The sequence below is a fragment of the Aquila chrysaetos genome, chromosome 2 (genome assembly GCF_900496995.4).
Source record: "Aquila chrysaetos chrysaetos chromosome 2, bAquChr1.4, whole genome shotgun sequence".
NCBI classification, from domain to species: domain Eukaryota; kingdom Metazoa; phylum Chordata; class Aves; order Accipitriformes; family Accipitridae; genus Aquila; species Aquila chrysaetos.
In genome coordinates, this window is record NC_044005.1 from 18,459,718 (window position 1) to 18,477,558 (window position 17,841).

General features: G+C 41.6%; 1 protein-coding gene across 3 annotated transcripts in view; it reads left to right on the forward strand.

Moving 5' to 3' along the window:
• ITPK1 (inositol-tetrakisphosphate 1-kinase) overlaps positions 1 to 17,841 on the forward strand; it is a 157,911-nt gene that overhangs the window by 22,551 nt on the left and 117,519 nt on the right. For all 3 annotated transcript variants that reach the window (XM_030033605.2, XM_041122042.1, XM_041122040.1), the window contains exon 2: positions 14,267 to 14,291. In XM_030033605.2, the coding sequence (XP_029889465.1) occupies positions 14,267 to 14,291 (25 nt within the window). The remainder of the gene's footprint in view (positions 1 to 14,266; positions 14,292 to 17,841) is intronic.

Consider the following 17,841-nt stretch of genomic DNA (forward strand, 5'->3'; position numbering starts at 1 on the left):
GTGTGCCCTGGCCAATTTGGGAGAGTTGTAGTCTTAAACCACATGTGCTCAGTCACTGATGGAAAGGATCAGTGTAACAGCTGCTGTCTAGGATAAGTTATGAAAAAAACAAGGGCACGATTAATTAGAGTGCCTTGTATGTGTACCCCACTGTGTCTGTGTGAGAGAGATTACTAGCAAGATGTGCCATGGAAGGTCAGGGGTGTGGGAGACAGCAAGACACATGCTGTGGGTGTTGGCCCAAGGCAGAGCTCTGAAGGTGACCTTTTGGGCAAAGTGGTGCCTGCAGAAGGGCTGAAGCTGATAAGAAAAAATAGTTTGGTTCAGAGAGGTGGGATGCTCTAAATTTCTTGCAAGCAAACATTGATGAACTTTTATCTTTGTCATTCACTTCACCTTGTGAAGGGATATGTGTTTTGTCGTAACACCTTGGATAAAAAAACGTGCAGGAGTTGTGCTTTATGATTTATAAAAGTTTGGTGTCTTTTTTTCACTTACTGCACTGTGAACAATCCACTGAAGCAAACAAGAAAATGGGTGTTCTTGCAGACCTATACGTACTGCTTAAAGCAAGAAGCCTATGGACTGGAAGAAACAGGGAGAATTTTAATCTTTCTTTAGCAGCAAACTTCAGTGTAATGTAAAGCAGATAAAATGCCTGATAAAATAGGTAAGTTTGTAACACACACATAGATGTGCTTCTCTGAAGTGGTCTAGACACCAGGACAGCTAGGGTAGAGATTTCTCAGAGATACTGTTTTGCCCTTTTCAGGTGCAGAAACTGTCATGAGTGATGGAGACTTTTTGTCTCACTGTCTAATCTCTGCTCCAGCTTCAAGTTTGTGCTTCCTGACCTTGGCTGATCCTATGCATAACAATCCTCTGTCCATCCCTGCCCAAAGCTTTTGGTGTTTTTCTATGAATCTTCATGACCTACGTTGCCTTGATATTAAAAGGTTGGTAGCAGTAGCTTGTTCCATGTATTGGATTTCCAACTCCTCAAACTGCAGCTCCATCCAATGAGACCAATGGAAAACTCTGTTCTCTTATCTGAACATTTTGGTAAGGTTTTTGCCTAGGGTGTGTGGTCGTTGGTTTTTTTGTTTTGTTTTGTGTCCCATCCCCCCCCCCCCCCCCCCCGCTCCACAATGTTCACATCAGCTATTAATATTATTCTCTATGCTTATAATTAAAAACATTTATTAATTTGCTTCCTCTCCATTTAGAACTTTTTTTCTTGTAAGTAGGTCCATACTCAAATATCGCATGTTGCAGGCATTTTATTTGATTTCCAGGATCATGTGTAGTTTGTGCAGATCACCAAGATGATTCACTGCAGCACTGTCCTGTTGCTTCTCAGGGAAGTTGGACATGTGTCAATAAATGGAATATTTTCCAACAGTATGATCATCGCTTGTTGGAAGCCAAACTTTCATTTTATTGCAAGCCTCTCTAATGAGGCTTCCAAATAAAGTAAAATAATTTTTCTTTGATCTATGTTGATATAAACTCAAACAGAAGAGTCAGTTGCAGGGGAAGGAATTTCCTATTATTGGTATTGGCATCTGAATCTGTTCAAATGGAGAAAAGCAATCCAGCTCATGTTTCTTTGATTTGTACTGGTACAATATCTGTACACCAGATATTTTCTGGTGAACATCTTTTTCGTCTCGAATAGGGTACAAGGCTGCAGAATTGCACTTTTTAGATTCCAGGTGGTTTTCTGTTTTCTGTTGACATGGTTCATACAGTGTTTATTAGGGGGAGCTGCATAGTGAAATAAAGGTAAAACCCAGTTTCAGATGATACTAGAACTGCTTTTAGCCAGCTTTTTATTTGGGACTGACTCTGGTTCCATAAATGAAGAGGAAAATTTGTTCTTTGCATATGCAAACAGTGGTCACTTGGTGAATGTAGGAGACAAGAAATACAAGTGCTCTCAAAGCTAATGAAACTTGAGGGAGACTTGGTGTCTGACTTGTACAGTGCCAAAACATTAGGGCCATCCCTTATGGAGGGATAAAAAAAAGTTGCAATCAGGTTTCTTCAGTGAGCAGACATGTTAACTTTCTTGTGTTAACTTTCTCTTGTTTGTATAATGAAGTTTTGCATGAAGGAAAAAGCCCCAGACACCTATATATCTTTCTTGAAGCCTGGCTGGAGATGAATAAACTCATTTTTGCATGGCAAGTTGCTGAACTTAAATACGTCTCTAATGTCTGCCAAAAAATGCCCAGTTTCCTTGAGAGATCCAAGAAGTGAAAAAAAAATTGTGTATTACACATTTCATGCATGTCTCAGTGGGTGTCTGGCCTCTATAAAAACTCCCAAAAGGTTTATGCAAGGCTGTTTGCCAAAGTCTTGGAAAGTTGCAGTGGATGTACAGCATTTGGTTTCGGGGTTAGTGGACTAAAAGCCATTTCTAGATGAAGGTTGGCTTGGCAGACATGCTATTCTCTCTGTACCCCTTGGTTTTAGCAGAGTGGAGGTGTGCGTTCATTCTCCCTTGTGGTGTGCAGGAGACCTGCAGCACCAGCCTGGGGCCCAGCAGAGCCTCCTCTCACTGGCCATACTGGACTGATGGTCTTTGTGTAGCATGCTTATGTTGAAGATGATATCAGCTGAAGCTCCTCAGAATGTCAAGGCAAGCCACTAGAGCACTTTTATTTGGGTAAAAGGTGGGAATGCAGATAAGATTTACGAAAGTGAATGGAGCACCTGTAGCGTGCTGGAGAGAGGTGATGGGGAGGGGGCAGAGGGAGGGGTGTGGAAGTGGCAGCTTGTAGCCTATGCACAAGTCTACTTTAAGTTTTTTGGTTTTGTTTTTGTTTTTTAATTTATTTTGTTTAAGAAACTGAATTCTGAACTTTGATTGGTGTGTGAGAATCTAGCAGACAGAGGGCTTTTTAGGTTGGCTTGCCATACCTATGCTTTTTGTAGAAAGGCATTTGTAGGTAGGAGATTTCTGACCCCTGCCCTCACCCACCCTTGGACACTCTTAATTCATTCTTGGGATTTCACAGATTATGACAAAATTTCTTCTTCAGAGCCTCTATGCTGTTATAACAAAAGCCTCAAAGTGATCTCAATATGCTGAACATCAACTTGGTAGGAGACCCACAAGCTCACTGCAAACCTCCCAGAGACTCAAAGACACACTGTTTTCTTGAATCATTATTTGCTATCAGAGTTACTTGCATTGCTAGAACCCCAGAGTGCTGTGGTAGTTCTCCAGGTCAGTGGTGTGGGATGCTTTACAAATGCAGTGCTTAGAGAGATTACAGTCTAGTTAAGACAAACTGTGGATAATGGTTCTGGTAAATGATTGTTTTGAATATGGTTTCTTTTTGTGTATGCTTTTGCCAGGTAGTTGTGTGCAAGCTCCAATAAGATTGTTAGAAGTGACTATGGTAGATACCTAAAACTAAGAAAAGTCCTGAAGGGGTCAGATTCTTAGAGGGCAGTTGCCAGGCACTTTCAGAAATTCTGCTTACTGTAAGCTGAGATAGGTTGGGCACTCAAAATTCTTATGTGAGCTTGAGAGACCGAACCATTTTACCTTTTGTCATCTTTTCTCTTCTGTTCCTTCGCTTTCCTCTTCCGAAAAAAGACAATTGTTGTCAATAGGGTTATGCACGTTGTAGGTTAGCTTACCAGATGATGTACTACTTCAATCTGAATTCTCCCTGTCCAGATAGAACAGGGAGGTATTGGGAGGGCTTATATATAGGGCATGACATAAATGTATTTAATCTGAAGATCCCTTTCTCTAGATAGATAGATGTAGTGAGATACATACATATATATATATATATATAAATATAGCTAGATTTATATTATCAGCCCAAATCCCTGTATTGTTTCTTTAACCTTGCTTGGTAGCTGATAACAGTATGCCATTTGCATTAATACTGGTAAACCAATATTTGTGATTCAGACAGCTTATCTGCAATAATAGAGAAGAATCATTTGATGCTTAAATCTGATAGTGCTTAAGTCTAAAATGACTAATGAAATAACTTTCTGGGTGTCTTAATGTATGTCATGATTCTGTATTGTTCAAATGAAGGGAAAAAATGTATACTGTCCCTATGTAAACCTCATCTTGCCTTATAAAAACCCCAGAAACCTTGAATATATTTGATTAACCAAAACATGGGAGGTAGCTGTTTTAATAGGGGGACATTGGTAGTTGTTACAATTCTGAGAGAAAGCTTTCTATAAAGCAGGTTTTACTAGCCTTGCTGTACCTAAGTTAAAAACTAAAACACTTACTGAACAGTAAGAACTTTATATTGGGGGTCACAATGAACAGTGAGGCAGGAGCCTAAAGGAAGCCCCAGAATAAACCAAGGCTTGCTTGCATCTGGCTTAAATCTTTTATTTCTGAGAGCCACTCTCTTCCTAAATGGGTATCTGTAAGACCAACCTGATTTTGTTGGCTTTCCAGTACAGATGTGGGGTGGACTAGTTTTTTTTCCCCACTCACCTTGACAGCTTTGCCCATGCTGGAACAAAAAGATCTATTCTCTTCTTACCCCTGCTCTGCCCTTCTTGTCCTGTTTTTCTTTTCCAGTCAGAATGGGTCTACAGTTCAGTCTAGCTTTGACTGTAGTACAAGAAGATACCAGTGATATAGTTTTAAACAAACAAGTTCAGGGGATTTCAAGAGTGAAATAATAAAGTTTGGCTGCAAAACCCAGAAGCTGGCTACATCCTCAGGTGAGCGCTGCAGTGTGCACTAAGCTGTGTGCTGCCACAGTAAAATAGCTCTTAGTACCTGAGCTGAGGAGTTTAAGGCTAGCTGAGGCTCCAGTTCCTAGATAGATTTATAGGTAGGTAGGCAGAAGCGTAAATGTGTGCGTTGATTCAACTCTCCGTGCATTGCTTCAGCACTTGTTAATTCTTAGTTCCTGTTGCAAAAGATGTGGTCTTTGAAAGGAGGCAGACAGGCAGGAAGCTTGATTATCTTGTCTGGTGCAGTCCAAGGATTTACTGGTAAACCTCTTTGTTCAAGAGTTGATACTGCTCAGAAGCAATGCAGAGGCCGACATAATTATGGGTAGAGTTCAGAGGAGTGGTACCGCAACTGACTTCAGATGCGATGGTATCTCAGTCTAAGAGAATAGGCATTTGACTAATACTGTTAGCTAGTTTGGTTTGAGAACTGTCTGAGCATAAAGTTAGAAAGACCTGTGCAAAGGTAGGAGGAATTCTGCATATTGCTGGACAAAGCTTACTGAGGGGTATCAAAATGCAGCTGGCATAGACTATAAACATAAAGCTGTATCAGTCTGTCATTGCAGTATTTGTGTGCTGCCAGCTGTCTCTGCCATGACAAGGAGATTCCCAAGATGGTGGCGCTTCATAGGGGAGAAACTTTAAGCCTGAACTGAACCTGCAGCCCTGCACTTCCAGGTTGCAGCACTTTTGTAGCTGAGTGTTCCCTTGTCTATAAGTCCTCTTAGGAGCTTCTGCGTAAGAAATCTGTTAGCTGTAGCCACAGGAGCTTCAGGGTATTTCCTGACAGTAAATACTTCCAGTTAACTGCCAGCAGGGTCGTTGAGTGTTTCTTTACATTTACTGCTCTTTTTCATGTGACTATTTGTGACTGACCATCCTAATTTCTTGTTAACTTTCTTAAAATGGCATTTTTCTGGCAGCCCTTTTTAATGCCATTTTGCGGAGTTGCTTACCGTTACATTGTGCTTTTTGAGCACTTAGGGTGTTCTCTTCTTCAAAATGAAAAAGGTGATGACTCATGTCATCTGGAAAACTGAAAAATACTGTCTGCTTATTGGATCCAGTGTTGGTGCAGGGAAGAAGTGGAAGTATCCATTTCCCATTAGCTTTCAGGCTGGAGCAGTTCTAGCAGTGTTATCCAGAAATGACACGGATGAAATCTTCATCCATTGAGTCAACGTGAGTCGTCCTTCTAGCTTCAGTGTAGGTAGCTTTTCATGGCAAGTCTTTCAGTATGGTTTTATTTGCCTTACATTCCAATTTAGTACTGGAGGAGTTGAGGAGACACTAATATCTGCCTTCCTACTTCAGCGTAATACATGTTAAGAAGTGGGATATAGTTTTTCCTACAATTTGGCGATATCTGGAAAGTCAGAAGTAAACAAAATACCAATCTGCTAACTAAGGTACCTGTTAGTGAATAGGGGATTGCTCTTCTTGCCCAAGTTGCGTGAAGATTCCCTTGAGGAAAGTCTGCACACCTGATTTCGGGGCCCCACTGGCAATGGAAGGTTTTGGAATCTTATTTGCTGACTAGTGACTTACTTTGTGATTTAACAGAATAAGACACTAATAATTTGTAACTGCTGGCTTAAATGAATATGGAAGGAGAGTTGCTAAGAATAATATAAAATGTAAATTTTAGGAAAGTTGATTTCAGAGAATAAAATATTTGTTTTGTGGTTATAGTACCAAGAAGTTTTATCAACACATGCGGAAAACTTCTGCCTCAGCATGACAGCTAATTGAACGTATCATGGCACTGGAGAGCAAGTATGCAATATTAAGCATCCTTCAGATTATAAACCTGTTAGTGTGAGGTTATTGTTCGTTTTGTTCATAAAATGTAAATATGTTCATATGTTTCTAGAAGCCTCTAATAGCTTCTGCAGTAAGAGTTTTAATATGTATATATATGTAAAACATAAATACCATATCTGTCCCCGAAGGGATACTGTCTTCTGCCTTGTGATTATGCTGCCTCTTCTCAGGTCTCTCTCAGTCATCGCCAGTGCCTCGTGACCTTAGAAAGACTTTTGAAAGGGATGGGTCATGTGTTTGCTTCTTGCAGAGGGTCATATTAACACTGGGGTGACCGGGGTCGTGGGGAGACAAAGGGAGCTGGGAGCAGAAAGGACATGCGTGTTCTTTGCAGCACTTAAGGAAGCAAGCAGTTTATTGAAGCCAAAGTATGATGCTGGAACAATTTAGCCTGCAAATTTGAAGGACTCTGACCTTTGGGAAATTAATGTCTTGTAATGGAAGATACGGTGCCAAAACAGCTTGGTTTGAAGATGGTTTTTAATAAGGTTATAAAGAGATCACATGGTGTGGCTGCCTGCCATAGCTGGGAACTGAATCTGATAATGTCTGGTGGTGTAAGCCTATGGCTGAAGGCTGAACCCTGCCCAATTGCTTATAATTGTCATCAGGTACTAAATATGTCTCTGAATGTCTGGTAGGATGAATAACTCATTGCCTTTAATAATTTTTCTGTGCAGCTGTAAATCATTCCTTCTTCCCACTGATGGCTCTTCAGTTTTTTTGTTTTGGTTTTTTTTTTGTTTGTTTTTGGGGTGTGTGGTTTTTTTTTTTTTTTTTTTTTTTGGTTTTTTTCTTTCTCAAAAGACTGTGGTTAAAGGTTTTGTGTCCCTGGTGGGAAAGCAGCGAGTATGAGCTCCCAGAACCTGGGGTCACTAGTTCCAAGAAAAGAGTCTGGCAGAGCTCAGCAGCACTGATCCATCTTAAATGCCTAGTTTAAAAAGAAAACAGATCCTTTTGAGTTTGTATTTACTGACTTTATGGCTTTTATAACTTGCGGAAATAAAATCAGTATATCCCAATATCTGTTTTTTAATACTGAAATTAGTAGCCCTGTAATGTTTCATGAAACCATTACTGAAACTTTGTATTGATATTTAGTGACTAAAGGCGATTTATTTCCTCTAGTTACTGCTTACAGTGTCTGGTTTCTTTCTTTCATGGTTTTTTCCTCCCTGCTACTTAAACCTCTGAAATCATGATGTTGGATGCTTCACTTTGTCATTGCTCTTGCAGGATAAGGGGTTAGTGGCTTTCTAGCTGGATCTTTGCTGGGAGATGCTGGTGAATGTTTGTGTGTGTTGTGGTGGGAATTTGTGGGATGTGGAAGCATTGTGGTGCTGCAGGTGAATACTGGAGTGATGCTGCTGCTGCCCTACGAAGATCCTCTCTTATTTTCTAGTCCCTTTTAGGGCACTTTGTTCTGTACAGCACTCTCTTAAGAAGCACTTTTATAGCTGTAAATGGGATGATACAGTGCTTTGAAGATGTGGAGAAGATCAGATGGTTCTACCAAATGTCATGTGTGAATGGGGTGGTGGTGTGAAAGACACTTACAGTGTTGTAGTGTCTGATGTATCAGGGGTCCTATTGCTTGGACCATTCCCTGTTTATAAAAACAAGGAAGAAATGCACAAATGTGGCTACCCTCTCTGATATTTTTTTTTTTTTTCTACTTAAAAGGTCTTCTCTATCAGCCCAAAGTCTTGGGTTTTTTTCAGCCCATCTAAAGAGCACTTAAGAGTTTTAAGTGAGACCTTTTCTCCCCCATGCTATGTTATCTGTTCCTACTGGATTATAAAGGTGCACTTTATTTCCCTTCTCCTTTGGATCGATGATGCTTTACAGACTGAGAAAATTGAGCACTCCCTCCCCCAAATGCCAGCTTTTGATCCATTTCAGTCATAAAGCTTTCCAAAATACTGATTACTGAAGGGGAAAAGCTTGCTGAAAGGTAAGAATAGTTGGATATAAATTGGTAAAATTAACTCTGATTAATTGCCTGCTTGATGGTCTGTGTGCAAAAAACCAAACCACAAAAAATACCCATGTTACAGTTGAGTCTTGCCATGTTTCAGATGCTGTCAGTTAACTTCCACGTGCACTGATGGCTGTGGCTCCGAGCCAGGGCCCCTGGACAGCAAGCACCCCCGTGTTGAGGTTGCCACTTGCTTGCTTCCCTGATAGACAGTAAGGTGGAGTCCATCAGTGATGAAAAATAATAAAAGCAAGGATCCTCAAAAATATTTAACAACAGAAATGCAGGGTATTCTGCTAATGGAAAAACTAAGGCAAATGAGCTGAGGTTGCCTTTGTGCCAGGAGGAGAAAGGGGCTGTCTGCAAGGCCATTTTGCTTTGGTATTGCTTGCCTGGTGCCTTCCTCCATGTCTCATAATTTCAGTGTGGTGGAAAGTCTTAGTGGCTGCAGGTGTTTGCTCTGATGCATTAATGTTTATACAACTCCCTTTGATGCCACTGTATTGCTTTTCTGGGAAAATGCTCTTGTTTTTTATATCAAAGCAATACATTGTTATTAATATTTGCCACTTTTTTACGTGGGACGTTTTGGAGGTGAAACATTCTCCTATGAGAAAATGAACTTCACTGCATGCACTAATAACTTCTTAGGCTATTAAAACAGATACAAAGATTGCCTTTTACTTTTGAAATTGTAAATTCTGTTTGGCATTTTTCAATCTGTCACTCAGACCAGACAGCAAAAATATGTTACTTAACCATGGCTATGATATATGACCAGATAGTCATTTTCTCTTTCGACTGTCACTCACTATAATGTTCAGGTCCTAAATGCTATGGGGAATTAGTCCAAACTGTTTACTTTGGATGTTAAAAAAAAACAAACAAAACACCCAACCCTGAAAGCCAACTATTCTACATAGTTTGAGGCTGTGGTAAAACATTGATTCCAAAACACCAATTAGTGTGCTTTTATGCACTTGATATTGAATTCTTGTCTAAATCCATACGTCATTCTAACTTAAACATGAAGTCAACCTGCATGGTAATTATTTTGATCATTATTGCATATGGGGAGGCTTGCATTATCCAGTAGAGTTGTTCACGGGCTTCAGGTATAGAACTAGTAAGCCGTAACAAGCTTCTGGGTTTTATTTGATATTGCAGGCTAATGCAGCAGTTACTTAAATGTTTCTGTTTTTCCTTTAAATGTTGGAGTGCATGATTCAGCAGAGCTGTGTGCTGAAGGGAGGGAACACATGAAGCACCAGTCAGTAATTTGTACTGCACCTGAATAGGTTTCCATAGCTTTAGGCATACTATGCCAGTTGAAGACATTGAAGCTTTGCTGTAAGTTAGGTGTTTAGTTTTATCACCTTCAAACACTTTTCCCCCTTTTCTTTTCTCCCAGACGTTTTCTAACATTTGCTAATAATTCCTTTTTTTTTTTTATTTTTCTGAGCTGATGATTGTAGGAATGAAATGTATTTTAAAAATAGTGACCTCTGGGAGTATAGTTTAGAACTGTCCTTTTTCAAACATCTGTTCAATGAAAGCGGGCAGATGCAGTCTCTCTTTGACCTGTTTGTGTTGCCTCTTTGGAGGGATAAGGGAAATACAGCTAATAATGATCTTTCTTTTCCCCTCAGAAAAAGAGACTTGCTGTGGGTTTTGTATAACCTTCCTAATATCGGAAGGCAGCCAGGCCAGCTGGGAATGGGAGCTCTTCCTCTGTTAGGCTGTGGCTCAGTGTCAAGCTACAAGGAAAGAAAGAAGGGTCATGGAGAACACAATGAGGGACACGAGTAGTGGTCAGTACTCCAAGTGAAATAGCCCCCGGGAGACAGCACCTTTGGCATAGGCATTGGTACCTCTGGAAGCATTCTGCTTAGCCTGGACAAGTTCTTGTATCCCTCACTTAATTTTTCTTAACTTTCTGGCTTCTCTGCAGAATTTGCAGTTTGCTGTTTGCATCTGAGCTGCTCTCCCGTACCCATACAAGCATCTGTGGCTTGCGCTGGGAGAGGAGTTTGTTGTAGTATCTCATGTATGTTAAGTGCATCTCTGGCACATGTCTCGGCGTAGCTAACGGAAAGCCTGTCCTCTGCTAAAGAAACAGCCTAAAAGAACATACACCAAGGCTGTAGGATGTATTTTTCTTACTAGCTTTTTAAGCACCACAGGAAGAAGTGGTGGCTGGTCCATGGCTCTGTCAGACTCCCAGAGCAGTTAATGCAGCAACCGTCTTGTCTCCATTGAGAGTCCTGCACGGACAGCCCCTTGTTGGGGAATTGCTTGTGGCCCACAGCCTGCTTCATTCCCACTGTTTGCTCACTTTTTGAGGGTCCTAGAGTTTCTTGTGCGTAGGATCAGCTTTCTTTCTGTGCCTGTCCCTAAGCCCTTTCACATATGACGTGAGGCAGTTAGCGTGGTTAGATGGTATTGCATGCTTGGTTGCGTAAGGGATGTCTTGCTGCCCTGAGCCTGCAGCTGTGACCTGCCCGGCTGAAAAGCCTGAAGTCACTGACATAGGAAATCTTCGAGGTGGAGAATCAGCTAATGCCAGAACTGAGGTGTGTGATTGCTTGACATCCTGGTTGTTTGGATACTTTTTGGTTTTAAAATAACTTATTTTCAGAAAAAGCTATTTTGGTAGAGTATTTTTTCCAAATTAACTAATGCTCAAAATATGCATGCTTCTATGGTTTCTGGTCCCCCTGGGTTTAAGTATGAAAAGTTCTCATGTTTCAGGTAACCAAAGGGGACCACCCCCCCTTCTGAAAAAGGGGAAGACCCAGTGCTACAAGCTAACCTTGGCAATTGCTTCGTCCTTCTCATAGCTTTTCAAGTGTGTGTGACATCACATCCAACAGCAGGCACCCCTTCTCTCCCTGCTTGGGTGCTGGTCTGACTTCTTCCCTTCTGCTGGGGCAGTACAATTGGTTTCGATAAGTCCCAGTAAATTTGCAAAGTCCGTTTTGAGGGGATTATAGAAAACCTTTGGACTGACTCTTTCTCAAGTGGGTTTGGCAATCAGCTTGCAAGTATTTTTCTTCTTCAAAGTAGAACAAAGCTTAGTAAGCGTGTTTGCAGGCATGGCAAGAAATGCAGGCTTTGCCATCAGCCTCTATTCTTCCAGGGGCTCTGGAGTGGTCCTGTCTGAAGCCTGGCGTATTTCAATGGCAGTTTTGAGTTGTTCTGTTTACTCCAGGGCAGACACAGCAAAAATATAGCTGGTTTGGTTATTTTAAGTTTTAGCTTACAATACTTGGAATGCTTCTGAGTAGGCTGCTGCCCTAATTTACAAAAAAACGTTCCCCACCTAATATTTCTTACTTATCTTGCTTAGCTGTGTGAAAATCATGGTTTCAGCAATTTGGCTATTAACCCTTTCTCTAGGAGATTCATATTTTCTTCTCAAAACACAGTTGGAACGCATCTGGCCAGCCTCAGGTGATGGTCTGCAGCAATGCTTCCCACACTGTAATGGCAGTATATTAATTACCCACCATTTACAAGCTACTGTGATCTGCAAGAGGGCTTTGAAATTCTCTGCAAGAGGTGCTTGGTTTCATTTTCTTTTAAATTTTCTTGCTGAGCAACGACAAGCTCTCTGTTGTGGCTGTGCAGTGCTGCTTCTAGGCCAGAGAAACTCCACACTGGTGAACTGGAAGAAGGGAGCAATTTGTGTCATAGATGCTGACTGATCGCCTGTCCCTTTGGGCATCTTTGTAATGGCTTGCCAAAAGAAAGACTTACTGTATTGGGCAGAAGACTGGAGAAGCCATTGTGTATTCAGCAGTGTGCAGTAGTTGTGACTATGGACAACACCACAGACGCTCTTAGATAGAAAAGCATTGAGGGCAGAGTTAGGCAGTCCGGCTCCATGACCTCCCCCAAAAAGGGTCTTTGATTTTCGCATGTGGGGTTAGTGGGAATGAGGAAGAGAGATTCCTGTCTTGTGTTTGCTAAGGCTTTTGATTTTTAAGTTAAATTCCCTATGTCTTCAAAGTGAGGAGAAGGTTCTAACATATTTAAATAGCCTGCATATATTGGGAGGGTGGCATGGAGCAGGGACAGCTGGGCTTTGTGCCAGGGATTCAGTTCTGCTCTCAAGACTTGAGCAGAAATGGTTTATTTTGCTTGATAACTTGTCAAATGCAGTGACTGAGCATTGTCTGGCTGCATGTACCTGAATCTCAGTTCTCATACCAGCAGAGTAGATGACCATCTCTACAGATCTGCCTAAATTGGCTCTACCAATTGCAGTTCTTGACATTTTGGTGTATAATTAGTAGGCCACTCCAGTCTCTTATCCTTGGTGTTTCAGGATTACTAGAACTATTCCCTGTGTGGCCAAACCAGCGTTCAGAGGCGTGAGCCTTTCTGAAAAACCCCAAGTATTTGCACTCTGCTCCTGCAGGAGCCAGACTGACTACAAGTCTTTGAACTGAAGTCCAGGGACGTGTCTAAACTATGGGGCATTGCACTTTCTGGTGTCCCCACATCCAGACTGACCACCATCTAGAACAGGGTATTGCAGTATGCTGTGTCTGTTTCTCTGCTGACATGCCTGGGTGTGTGTCCCTTTCTTCCCAAAGGAAACTGCAGCACTGGGGGCTGATGAATGCATAGAGTCCCATCCCAGCCTGTAGCTTGATGCTTACTCGGGCTGGGACAATGGAGCATACTTGCTTTATGGGGTTGAATCTGTACGTGTTTGCTTGTGTGGCTGCTTGTGTAATTTATTAGCTTTTCTTTGGGCACTGCTACACGATGTAGGGGTTATTGCATCTGCTGAGGCCAGCACAGTTAGGTCCATCTGACACACACAGTGCAGTACCAATCACGAGCTGGAGTTTTAAATAATTGTAGTTTTGAGGCACTGCTTCCAAAATAGATCATCTTTCTTGAGCAGTGAATCTATGGGGATGTACTGCGATGGAGTTGCAGCAATATGATGACACATCTGGGCAGGGTGCTCCAGCTGCAGGGCAGTCTCTCTGTTCTGGACCTGACCTGTGCCTATACCCTTCCTTTGTCCCCTTCCCTATTCTGTTTGCAGGGCTGGTCTGTGGATCCAGCTTGGGTATTCTTGTGCTTGTGATGGAGACAAGCCATGGGACAACTTAAAAATTTCTTGGCAAGGGTTTCAAGCAGAGAACAACTGATGCGAGTCACTGTGTGTGTAGCTCTGCGAAGCATTCTGTGTACCAAGATGACAGGGGTAGAACAAGTCTCTAAATAAGAGGATAAATGGCTGCAAGGTGCTGTGTTCATTCTCCCTGACATTTATGCATGTATCTTTGGATCAAAATCAGAGATCTATCAAGCATGTGGAATGTGCTGTGGTGCAAGTCACACACTCTGAGGACAGATGAGAAATGAAGAGCAAAGTAGAACTGACTAAAATTGAGATGCTCCCTCCCTAACATCAGCCACTTCCTACCTCTGCTCACTTGGCAGCTGTATCAGTCCCAGCAGTGCAGCTGCTTAGTATGCATCTTGGGTTGCTTCTGAAGCCATGATTCAGAAGCTGCTGAAGTGCTTCCTAGGCAGGGAATGGAATTGAACAAGTGCATTCCTGAATTGGAATCAGGTTCATTAGTGTAGATTTTTATTGTTTGTATTCTAGTATGAAGCAATTCTTTTCCATTAGTGTTTGTTTTTACATTTTCCCCATGTTTCCAACATTAACCATTCCCCCTTTTTTTTCTTTTCCAGGAAAAGAGGAGTAGAAGTAGTACAGGTGAGTAAAAAATATATTTGATTTTTTTGCCCTCTATTTTCTTATAAAGAAGGCTTACTGATTTTAAATGCTGTCATTTAGATGTCAACATGACCTGGGCTTAATTATTTTTCTTTCTTTTTCATTCAATTCTCTGCTACGGATACTGTTTTTGGAAAAAGAGGATCCCCCTTTTGTGAAGCATGTGTTAAGCCCATCTAGTCTTAACTCAACAGGTGCCCTGGTGAAAGTGGGAATGCAGTTTGGTGAAAGTGGGAATGCAGTTAGGCTTTTCTTGTGTCTGTTAATAAGATCTGATAGTTGATTAGGCAATGTTACTCTGTGTTTATTGCATTTGTGGACAGTCAGGCTTAACAGAAACAGGAGCTGGCCTTTGAAAAAAGCTATGGCGCAAGGAATGTTCTTGTAACCTAGTGAGCAGAGAAATGATACTAAAGTGCCTTGGAGTTATAGACCATCTATAGATAGTTCAGGTGTTGGCTACATTTGTTCTTTCCCAGGTCTGAATGGTCATATTTAACACAAGATGTTACTTAAAGGATGATGGCAACTTGGGAAGGGAATTATGTTACGTGACAGCTGTAACATAGAGCACTATAGCCCTAAAAGATTGAAGAGGGAGCATGCTCTTTCCTTCTGGCTTATTTTGTGTACTTAGAAGAGCTGTGTGTCATAGGTTTCAGTCTGGCTGATGCTTACCTAGTGCTCATTTTGCAGTCTAAGGTGGTCAGTGTGTTCCTCACACTTGTATTCTCGTATCTCAGTAGCAGAGATGAAACTGCTTCAATAGAGAGGACAGAGAGGAGGAAAATGGGGTGTTAGCCACTGATAGTTGAGGCTGCTCTTAAGTCTGTGTGAAAGGTGCTTCTCAACACCAGTAGGGAATAGGAGAAAAGCACTTTAAAAAAAAAATAATTGAAAAATCAGCCCATGTTATTTTAAAGAATCCACTATCAGAAAAGGCTTTAAAAAATTCTCATTGCTGGTTAAACTGGAGAATATGTCTTTCAGGTATGTGTGGTTGTCTGAGAGCTGCAGGGTATTCCAAGGAAAAAGGGCATATACTTTACTGGCTGCATTTAACTGTTCACCACTACAGCGTCATCTTGCATACTTGTACCTCCTGTTGCTCAGAGCTAAGGAGCAGCTTCTTTCATCAGTTGTGATAATAGCATCTCCAGATTGTTAGATACAAACCAGCATTTGCGAAGCACAGCTTCAAGTAGCAGAGGGAGAAAACTAGCCTATATTTGTGTCACTGTGTAGGGGATACTATTATTTTAATAATACCCCAGTGTATTACAGTCCAATGTCTGCGTTTGTTAAATGTGCCTTGCGCCTGCACTGCACATTTAGGCAGCAAGGTGCTTGTATGAGCTGAATTCAATGATACACCGATTAGCTGAACAGAGGGCAAATTCCATTTTACCTTGTAGATTAAAGTTGCTGTCTTTCCATGGGTTACCTGTTAGTCTTCGGATGTTTGTGTAGCTTAATGGCTAGTCATCAGATAGACACAAAATGACTGGAAAGGATTTCTTTATTGGAAGAACATTTGGGGAAACATTTGGACAGAACTAGAAAGGATTTTGTGTAGAAGTACTTTATGGTCTCAAATTTCGCGGCATAGTTGAGATGTCAGACTAACCTATACTGGGAATCTGTGCCCCAAAGGCATACCTGAAACACTGATGCCTGCTGCTCTGCTAGAGCAGAATGGATGGCTGTGTGTGATCACCCCTTGCCTATCACTTGTGTGTTGCTTCATATATCCCGATGCATGTACTTGTAGCCAGTAGGGCATGTATCAGAAATGAGCGCTTTCTCCATCCAGTATTACTAGAAAGCTTTGCTTGAATGACCTCGCATGATCTGTCCCACTAGCCCTGCTTCTAGGTGGAGGATGTCTTGGTGTCGATCTGCTGGACAAAGTTTATTTGACAGAGGGAATATTGTTTTCCTGTGTTGAGCAGCAGTGTTTCTTTGATTTGTTTCCCCTTCTCCTCCTTTAAAGAACCTATCCTGTTCAAGAGAAACTAGCTTTTACACCTGACAATAGACAAGTAACTCAAAACACAAAAATACACAGGCTGTTTATCTATTTTCTTCTTTACATAAATTCAATTTTTTTTCTGAATGTAGACATGCTTTCCAATAATAAGTAGCAAGTCAGAAGGTAAGGTACAGTTACTGGCTTCCAGATAGCAAACCACAATGGACTGGTATGGGCTGATTTTTGTGAACAGGTGTCAGATTATTCTTTTCCAAAGATGTTTCACAGGAGCAGGAAAGAATTTCCTACTACTAAAGGGAAGTCTTCAAAGTCTTCAAATAAGCACCTGTGCGACTTCTGTTTCCTTCCTGCAGTAAGGAATTACAATGGTCCTCTATTCTTTACCTACACCAGTGAAATCCTCTTATTTTGCTATCTTAAGGCTAATTGTGCCATACAGATTATCAGCAAGCTGCTGCTATAGACAGCAATTAATGTTCTGTGACTTGTGTTCAAGTTCTGTGTTTTGTCTTGTCTCAGACTTCCAGTTCCAGCAGAAAGAGTGGTTCCAGCTTTCTGTTTTCATTAAGTGGGGGAACATGCACATCCTCCAAAGAGAAGTAATGGAAGAATAGGAATGGCAGTGGGATGCTAAGCAGTCATGCTCCTTTATCCAGTGGTAAGACATTATTCAAGCATCACACTGAACACAAAGAACCTCTCAACTTGTGTGGTGATAAGTAATAGGGTTTTTTAAGAAATACTGATTAACATAATGAGAATTCACTGTGGACTCAATGCACAGGAGCTGAAATGTGTGACATTATATAGTACAACTGAGTAACACCCATCAAGCTATCTGGCCTAAAAGATAGTACAGTAGATGAATTAAATAAAAAGCTTTAAAGATTATGAACTTTCCAAAGACAGCATGAGCCTGAGCCTGCACCCAAACATTTGGGAGTATAAATGGGTTAGCTCTTTTCTGTTTTTCCAGTGGGCAGTGGCAGAACTCGGAGTAGCAGCATCTTTAAGATCTGGCAATGTTTTGGATCTAGATTTGCTTTCTGGAGCTTAAATCCAAGTCAGTGGGGCAGCTACAAACCAGTGTTATATTACAAGAAAAACCCAAATGTCGTCTTGGCTTTTAAATACGGGCTCTTAACAGAATACTGTGCTATATCTCTTACCTTGTGGCAGGTCACTTGCTTTATTTTTTTAAGTAGGCATCACCTCAGTGTCAGGCTGCTTTTTGTATTAGGGTGCTTACTTGTTTGTACCCTGTGAGGTAAGGAAGTGCTCTTGTTCCAGTTTTGCAGGAGGGAAGACTGAAGGATGTACCCAAGCTCCCCTAGGGAACCTGTTGCTGTACCAGCCCCAGTCTATTGGGAGCTGTGCTGGCAAACCTGCGGGACAGGAGTTCCAGCTGCCGCTGTCTCAGAAGAGGCATGGGGCCACATGCTGCCCAGCGTTGGGGCTTCCCTGTACTGCTGTGTGGGGCCCAAAAGGAAGGGAAGAGCAATTGAAGGTGGTCAGCAGACCTGGTGTTGCTGGCTT